The sequence below is a fragment of the Octopus sinensis genome, linkage group LG17, assembly GCF_006345805.1.
Source record: "Octopus sinensis linkage group LG17, ASM634580v1, whole genome shotgun sequence".
NCBI lineage: Eukaryota > Metazoa > Mollusca > Cephalopoda > Octopoda > Octopodidae > Octopus > Octopus sinensis.
Window position 1 is genome coordinate 19,103,816 of NC_043013.1, and position 10,000 is coordinate 19,113,815.

At 37.1% G+C, this 10,000-nt stretch overlaps 1 protein-coding gene across 1 annotated transcript in view; it reads right to left on the bottom strand.

Moving 5' to 3' along the window:
* LOC115221062 (mucin-4-like) overlaps positions 1 to 10,000 on the bottom strand; it is a 118,765-nt gene that overhangs the window by 8,238 nt on the left and 100,527 nt on the right. Inside the window, exons 32-35 of the mRNA XM_036510337.1 lie at positions 6,729 to 6,904; positions 5,560 to 5,623; positions 3,614 to 3,645; positions 3,126 to 3,255 (exon numbers count right to left, since the gene is read on the bottom strand). Coding sequence (XP_036366230.1) covers positions 3,126 to 3,255; positions 3,614 to 3,645; positions 5,560 to 5,623; positions 6,729 to 6,904 — 402 coding nt within the window. The remainder of the gene's footprint in view (positions 1 to 3,125; positions 3,256 to 3,613; positions 3,646 to 5,559; positions 5,624 to 6,728; positions 6,905 to 10,000) is intronic.

The following is a 10,000-nucleotide window of genomic DNA, read 5'->3' on the forward strand; positions in this document are numbered from 1 at the left end:
ATACAAACGATATGCTACATTCACCCAAATTACAAATAAACCAGCAATTAACATTAACGACAGTTAAGATTAATTAATCTGAGTTAATTGCTGTTTTATAGTATGTTTTATAGACATAATACACCATAAAATGTTCTGCGGACATTCTGAGATTTCACAGGTGTAGCGTAAATGGAACTTTATGAGTCAATAAGGCAGCCTGAGATTATTTAGACTAATTAAATTGACTTTATTGTATATTCAAACAATAAAACACCATATTATAGAATTTTTCTAGATAATCCAGCTTGTTTTTAACTTCTTTCTGTTTTGTATCGCATGCCGGTACCTATGTACATATTCGACATATATGCATATATATATATGTATATATATATATCTTTAAAGACTCCGCCGGTTACGACGACGAGGGTCCCAGCTGATACGATCAACGGAACAGCTTGCTCGTGAAATTAACGTGCAAATGGCTGAGCATTCCACAGACACGTGTACCCTTAACGTAGTTCTCGGGGATAATCAGCGTGACACAGAGAGTGACAAGGCTGACCCTTTGAAATACAAGTACAACTCATTTTTGCCAGCTGAGGGACTGGAGCAACGTGAAATAAGTGTCTGCTCAAGGACACAACGCGTCGCCGGAATCGAACTCACAACCTTACGATCATGAGCCGAATGCCCTAACCACTAAGCCACGCGCACTCACTATATATATATATATATATATAATATATATATATATATATATATACATATATATATATACAACAATATATATATATATATATATATATATATATATATATATATATATATATATATATAATATATATATATATACATATATTTTGCATATTATTTTTTATTTGTTTCAGTCATTAGACCACGGCCACGCTGGGCACCTCCTTGAAGAAGTTTAATCCAACGAATCTATCCCAGAACGTTTATCTTTTTTTTTTTTTTTTTTTTTTTTAGACTGGTACTTATTCTATGGTCTCTTTTGCCAAACCGCTAGGTTACTTGGAGGTAAACACACCAACACAAACTCACGCAAACACATACAAATACAGACACAAATAAATGAAATGTGCTTCTTTAAGTTTCTGTCTACCAAATTCCAAACCATTCACAAGGCTTTGGATCAGTCCAGGGGGACATACAGCGGATAACCTTGTAGTAGGGATGCAAACTTGTTACCACACAGTTACGCCTTTGAATACACACACACACACAGAGGGGTGGATAGATAAAAATATATATACGTATATTTAGACACACTGATATGTACATACATACGGTCATTGACACATACACATATGTTTGCATATATACGTGCAAACATACATTATGTATCATCTGAAATCATTCTCAGCTTTGTTAGTGCTGTTTCAAAAGTATACTTTGCTGAAAAGGTCTTAGGAGACTGGAGTTTGTCTAGAATAAGATATACATCCCCATTTCTTAATGAATTCCCCGCCCTTGTCTATCTTGATAAGAATTGTCTTTAACACTAAATATTTTTTTTCTCCACTCTTTAATACTTTTGAATTTTGGAATTCCCTTCCTTGTCAGTCTTGATAAAAATTATTGTTAACGCGAAATAGTTTTTCTTCATATTAAGAATAGAATTTTAAAATGGTTGAAGATAATTTTTTTGTTCTGTGCACAGAATTATTTGAGTCACACTTAAGACTTGTTTCATCATAAAAAATAGCATATACTATAGTGAAGGCATATGGCTCGATGGTTAAAGCGTCGAGCTTATGATCGTGAGGTTGCGAGTTCGATTCCCGGACCGTGCTACGTGTTGTGTTCTTGAGCAAGACACTTTATATAACATTGCTCCAGTTTACACAGCTGTAGAAATGAGTTGCGATGTCACTGGTGTCAAGCTGTATCGGCCCCTTTGCCTTTCACTTGGATAACATAGCGGTGTGGATAGGGGAGGCTGGTATGCATGGGCGAACGCTGGCCTTCCATAAACAACCCTGCCTGGACTTGTACCTCGGAGGGTAACTTTCTAGGTGCAATCTCATGGTCATTCATGAACGAAGGGAGTCTCACCTCTCACGTCACCTCACTATAGTTAACAACTTACACTGTTGTGGTCACTTCTGTCTTTCTTCTTCGCACCACTGTGTCAATTAACGACCAATAGTGACTTCCATAAGATACACATTGTATCTTTGGAATTTTTGTGCGGCCTTACACAAGGATAATACGCAGGTAATTTCGTGGGATATTACACAGGTATTTTTTGTAGGTCACTACAGAAGTAGTTTCGCGAGACAATATACAGGTTGTTTTATGGGACACTTCACATGTGTTTTCTGGGGTTTTTTTAAGGTGCAAACCTGATATCTTTGGGATTTGAATTTAGATGATAGAGAGTCGCCGGAACGATTATCGTCAGCCATTTTATTGACCGCTTTGCCAATATGCCGCCTTGTATGATATCATTATAACTCACAATCAGTTTTATGGTTTCAATATCAATAAATAACACAACCTCTTTATATGAAAGTTGTTACCATAAAAATATAATTTATCAATGTTGAAAATTGAATTAACTGAATAGAATTGTCCTGGAACTATATATATATCGGGTGATTCTTTGCTGCATTCATTTGAGTGTTAGTTTTACGAAATACAATCTTGTTGGCTGTATCTAGTTAGGAGAAAATGAGAGAGAGAGAGAGAGAGAGGAGGTGGGAGAAGGAGAGAAAGTGAGAGAGAGAAGAGGAAGAAAAAATAAAGAGAGGGAACTAAAAACTAATACATTTTTATTGAGCCCGGACGAATGAAGATCGAACCTGTCATCGATGATATGTCAAAATAAATACCCCTAAACATTTTATGTGAGACTCTAACAGCCAAAATAAATACCCCTAAACATTTTATGTGAGACTCTAACAGCTCTGCCAGTCCACCACATTAGTAAACATTTATTTGGTGCTATTTAAAAGAGCAGGCCATACCACTTTTAGTAATTGGTATAGAGACGTGAAGTTCAACGGGTTTCAAATAGGTTAATATTTTTTTTATAGTTATCGTTTGAAACCAGGTGTATTGCAATCTAGCAGATCTTAAACTAAGTTAGAAGGAATAGAGTAGAAGATTGAACTTACGTGTCTAGGTCAGTTCTTTGATAATTGTTTCGATATACATAATGTCTTCGATAATACCAGAGTCCTCCCAGAACGATTGCTATTACTGAGACCAATGATAGCAACACCGACAGCACAACTGTCACAGTATCTGAAATATAACGAACCGGATTTCAAGAATTTCGGAAATATTTGCGGACACAGCCTCATGCTTGCTGTGGGTTGTCGTAAGAAATCGACTCAATATAAAACTAGTTTCTATATGTTTTATGGGCTTTACTCCACTGAGTTATGCTGGCAATTTCTTCTTACATGTCAGGCTAAGTTCCCGTTATTCGTAAAAGATTTTTATATTGATCGATCAAAGGAAGAATTCATGCAAATTTCAAAGTTGGGTAATTATTTGAACTATTAAAAGTGGGCTTTGATTGTAATTCTTTCAAGAGTAATGAACATATTTAGTCTGGTGCTAATCATAGAATGAATAAGAATGTGTTTATTTCACTTACTGGAGCCGCTGGGGATGTCTTCGGTTGTATTCCTACAAAGAAGAACGTTATAATTAATATGGTTAATATGGTGTCATAATTAATAATGGTTTCTAGTATAGGTACAATGCCAGCTATGTTTAGGGAAGGTATTAATTGATATCATTCATCTCAGACCTGGTTGGTACTTTATTTTATCTATCCGGAGAGATTACAGGCAAAGTTAATCCCGAAGCAACGCAAAAGCTTGTGTATTTACTTGCTCGGTAACATGGCACTCACCACCGTCAGTTTAAATTAGTTATTTCTCATCAAATTTACCAAATTATAAATTATTTGGATGTAGAACCCAAATCTACAGGGTGAAGGAAAAGACGGGAAGAGTTAACCATCGGATACACAATATCATTGAAATATGCGCAGTCTTACCCGATAGCAAGTTTTCAACTGCGAAAAGTTTTGTGTCGAAAACTATGACTTTCATCAGGTGTTATAAAAATACAGTGAAGGGGTGTGGCTTAGTGCTTAGTTTATTCGGTTCGCGATCTTAAGATGGTGAGTTCGATTTCCGGCGGAGCATTGTACCCGTGAGCAAGACACTTTATTTCACTCTTCTCCAGTCCACTCATCTGGCAAAAATGAGTAGTTTCCTTATTTCAGAGGGCCAGCCCTGTCACATTCTGTGCCACGCTGAATCCCGCCGAGAATTACATTAAGGGTACACGTGTCTGTGGAGTGCTCAGCCACGTGCACAGGCTGTTCCGTTGATCGGATCAACTGGAACTATCATCGTCGTAACAGACGGAGTGCTAGTTGTTGTTGTAAAAAGACAGATACTTTTGTATCCATCTGGAAAAGAAACCTACTCATACTGCTTAACTGCTCAACATGGAAATGCTTTTCTCATTGCTACTTAGACAAGTAGAGCCAAAGTGAAGCTTTGGCTATGGAGGTCATAACAAAACTAAAACATGTTGTTGCTTTGTCTCCTGCACTTGCTGAAATAATTAAAATATTACCAGCCATTGAGTAATATTGTTTTCTTTCCGTACTCAATGATTAATTCTGTTATTTTTCATCTCTAACCCACGTTTTACAAATTACTTATGTAGCTAAATGTCTCAATCGTTAAAAAGCCAGTGTGACAAGTAATGTATCGTATGCTGACATAGAGATCCAACGATAATGATAGCTTCATATATGACATCTGAGAGGATATTAATTGAGTTTATGTTTGGAATAAAATGTAGCTGTAGCTGTGCGCTTAAGACATTCATCTCGTAACAACATGATTTCAGGTTCAATCTGAATACACTGCATCTTGTACAAGTGATATCTACGCAGTGAATGAAGATTGAATAGACTCAAACGATATGGAACACGCCAGTGCTGCATTTAGAGCCTGTGATAGATAGGGTAAAGCCCTTACTCTTTTTTTTAACAGCATGGCTATCGGGTAACATTCTGTTGCATTCCCGAGCTCATTCTCCCATTTTGCGGGTGCCACGCTACTAGTCACAAGTCTGGTGTTATAATATATCCCTGTGTCCTATTTGTCTCGGAAGTCAAATGTCTGTATGTATCTTTACGAAAAGGTGCTGAAAAGTCCCTAGCTTGAAGTAAAAGAAAATACAGGAGGATCAGTTAATTATGATTTTATTCAATATAATCCCTTCTCAGATTCACATACCTATTGCATCGGCCCTCACTTTTTCTAAGCCCTGTAAAAGAACTCTGAAGTTTGGGCCTCCATCCAGACCTTTCGTGACTCCCTTAAAGGAACTTTTCAGTACCCCTCCTATATTCTTAAGTACATATCTATGTGTGTGTGTGTGTATGTATGTATGTATGTCTGTATGTGTGTGTATGTATGTATGTATGTATGTATGTATGTATGTATGTATGTATGTATGTATGTATGTGTGTATGTATGTAGCTATATAGGTATGTATATATTTTTCACAAACCTGCATAGGAATCCATCTTCTATTTGTATACAAGTGTAGCTTCCACAGAAACAAAAGACAACGGCTGATATGGATTTAAATAAAAAAAATAAAGAGATTTAATGTTCATTAAATGGAATACGGTGAACGTTTGGATATTAACAACAAATAATTTTGATAGCTACATATGGCATATGGTTCGTGTACATTATAAAATTGTGGGTATTAGGGAGAAGTTTAAATTCACATAAATACAATTATACATACAATTACACATGCATACGTATATAAATGCATACACACATTTATCTATCAATATATACACCTACATACATACATACATACATACATACATACATACATACATACATATATAAGTGCAAAACAAGGTGCAAAAGTGTACTCAAAAACCGTAGACGGAGTAATATGCGTTTTATTAAAACCGAAAAATCTTCACAAACTGTTACTCATAGTTTCGCATTACTGTTCGTCGGAGAGTTGTATGATCATACGTATGAACAGTTAAGTCCGTCGAACGGTAATGTGAAACTCCGAGTAACAGTCTGTGAAATTTTTTTCAGGTTTAATAAAAAGTATATACGTAATGGTTAGGCACTTGCACTCACTACCCCTAGATTGTGGGTTCGATTCGCTGACTGGGCAGCGTGTTGTACTCTTCAGCAAAACGCCTAATTTCACGTTGCTCCATGTTTCGCTCATCGGGGAATGTTGACTTGCTCGCCCAACAAGCTGGGTGGTGTCATTTGTAGGATAAAACATTGAAAAATGCATTGTGACCAATGGTGAGTAACAACATTTGATAATCTGGTCGATCATATATATATAAATTCAAAATGTGACCGCGTGTGTACCGTTGGCCAATTTTTTCCTCCGTCTTCCCTTCCTTGGATCTTTCCTTTTCCTATGTTTCTGACGGAGAGCTCCGCTCGAAACGTTAAATCCTCTTTCTTTCCTTTCCTTTCCTGAGCGTACAATAACACTATACTTGTTCCACATATAACATTTTCTTGTAACTTACATATGCAAAAAAAGAATGAAATAGGAATAAGCGGTCTTTGACAGCTATTTCTAAATTTTCGGTATGTGGCTAAGCAACTTGTTGCTTAACCCTATATATATATATATATGAATCAAAGAATGAAAATGGTGAATTCTGATGCATTACTTACAAGTGATATTTTTGTAGTGAATTTGCGGTATACTGATCATTTTCCACACAATTCCTGTGAGAGATTCGTTGCGATAAGCTTGGAAAAGAACTTGACTTATCCTTCGTAAAGTGTCCTCATCAACGAAACGATCGAAGTTAACGCGGTGTATCACTGTTATATTGTTGCCATGTTTCCTGTAAAAAGAAAAATTAAAATTTATTATGCGCGCTTTGAGAGAGAGAGAACGTTTGTGTGTGTTTGTGTGTTTGTGTGTGTGTGTATGTGTATGTGTATGTAACAAGAAGGGTTTATTAGGTAATAATTGTTGTATGAATTATACTTTTTGGCTGTTTTCGTTTTTGTAGCTGTTATATATGCAATGACGGTGTGTGGAAATTGAGGGAGATTCCGTTACTATGCTTACCAGATCGAGCAGGACTAGTGATCGTGTGAAGACTTCCATATTTGTTTCTGAAAGAGCTGTTGTTCTTGTGTAGTCCCAGTGAAAACTGATCCAGAAAACTTACGATCAAAAGCATTCCAACAATATGAACATCCCGACTTTTTCGTAGATTGTAGAATTGCATTACCACATTATCTAATATATGGTGTCTTATGTAAGACTGTAGAGAAGGAGCTGATAGATATTAGGCTGTTATTTCTAGCCTCTCGATCGACTGTGTAGAGGTTTCTACCTGACAATTTTGAGCATTTACAGAAACCTGATCACAACAGTGAAAGCTGTGTACGGTAGCTTGACATACTAGAAATCGCTCTAAAAGTCCCTCTGAAACTAAACCGTACGATGCTAAAGAAAGAAGAACGTTCTTCATAAATTAATACAAAACGCATATAGACGCAGATGCGCATGTATAGCAAGACGTTTATTTCCCAGTCACATGGTTCCGGGTTCAATCCCACAGCAACGTACCTTGAACAAGTGTCTTCTACTATAGCCACGGGCTGACAAAACTTTTGTGAGTAGATTTGGTAGACGGAAACTGAGAGAAAACCGTCGTATATATATGTGTGTGTGTGTGTGTGTGGTGTGTGTGTGTGTGTGTGTGTGTGTGTGTGCGTGCGTGCGTGTGTGTGTGTGTGTTGTGTGTGTGTGTGTGTGTGTGTGTGTGTGTGAGGGAATGATCACTAGCCACTACACATTCTTTATTTTCTGTGTTCCTTTCTTTGGAGGAGCGTAGGCTCGAAACGTTAAAGACTTTTTCACTTCCTGAGCGTTAAACTACTACATCTGTTTGTTGTCGACACCACCTGTCTTCGTCTTTTGTTTTTTTCTGTGTGAATTGTCCCTATATATGTATATATATATATGTGCATGTGTGTGTGTGCGTGTCTTTCTCTTTATGCTTGTCCCCCATCACCGTTTGACAACCGGTGTTGGTGTATTTACATTCCCGTAGCTAAGGTGTTCGGCAAAAGAGGGCGGTAGAATAAGTACTGGACTGGAAAATAAGTTCTGGGTTAAATTTGTTCGACTAAATAAACCCTTCAAGGCCGTGCTCCAGCATGTACGCTGTCAAATGACTGAAACTTGTAAAGGATTAAAAGAATAAAAAATCAAATCAAAATTAAGACTGATTCCAAGACAATAAAGTTTATCAAAACGCAGTAAAATGTATCAGCGAAAGAGCTTTACGCAGTTGGTCGACCGCACACAGAACAAGTAGTCATATGGCTATTGCAAAAAGAATGCATCTTTAAATATGCAATGTCCGAAAAAGAACGGTATGGTCATGGCTGGAACGACTTTGGTCGTTAGGCTACAGAAGAACAATAGCAGCAAGAACAAGTGGAGGCGCAATGGCCCAGTGGTTAGGGCAGCGGACTCGCGGTCGGAGGATCGCGGTTTCGATTCTCAGACCGGGCGTTGTGTGTGTTTATTGAGCGAAAACACCTAAAGCTCCACGAGGCTCCGGCAGGGTGTGGTGGCGGCCCCTGTTGTACTCTTTCGCGCAAACTTTCTCTTACTCTTTCTTCCTGTCTCTTGTCTCCTACGCAACTGCTGAGCCTGGATGCGCATTTATCCATCCGTCGATGCTCTCGGTGTCGGGGGTTGACCTGCCTTCTCTTCTGCGGGTCTTACGAATAGCAAAAGGATCACGTTTCGGACTACAGAGGCGCGATCTTTCGAGCTCTGGGACGAAGACCGCTACGCTCAACAGCAAGAGCAAATATCGAAACTATTAAATGATTAACGCTATTCCGTCAAAAAACTCTTACATGAAGAAGCTTACGAGCCGGGGCAACGAACTCTCGTATATAACAAGAGTAACGACCTCAACAACAATAACAACATCATCCTCGTCATTATCATCAACTCCAACAATTAGAAACACAAGTGTAAAACGATTGAAATATTTTTGAATGTATTTTGTAGGATCACATAAAGAATTACTGAGGCATAAAAATGAAGTCGTTGCGCTTGTATAATATGCAAAAATATGTTACCATGGATGTCAACTACCTCCACATGTAGAGATGTCAACTACCTCTGCCGCAAGAGTCTCTTAAAATTAATACAGAGGACAAGGGTAAACGAAGGGGGCAACTAGATTAGTTTCAGTTTTGATTGAGATCTCCTCCTGTAACTGGTCGGTGGTAATTAATTGCCCTTTCTACTACTACTATTACTACTACTACTGCTGCTGCTGCTGATGATGATGATGATGATACTACTACTACTACTACTACTATACACACACACACACACACTCATGCATGCATTGCTTTTGAAACTTTTTCGAAAGACTGGTATATGTTTTACAATAATAATGATATATTATTATCATAATATTACGAATTCGTTAATATTAATATACATTCCACGCACTTTGGGAACAAGCGTAACTAAAGGTTTAAATGAAATACCATAAATTTTAAACTTTCATCATAGTATCTGTGTGTGCGCACGCATCTATCTATCTGTCTATCTATCTATCTATCTATCTATCTATCTATCTATTATCTATCTATCTATCTATCTATCTATCTATCTATCTATCTATTATCTATCTATCTCTATCTATCTATCTATCTATTATCTATCTATCTATCTATCTATCTATCTATCTATCTACTATCTATCTATCTATCTATCTATCTATCGATCTATTTATCTGTCTCTGTCTGTCTGTCTGTCGGTCTCTCTGTATATATATATATATACATATATATATATATATATATTATATATATATATATGTATATGTAAATTAAATTAGAGATAAAAACCACTATTAGGCAAATCAAACAGTGAAAAACATAAACCAAAA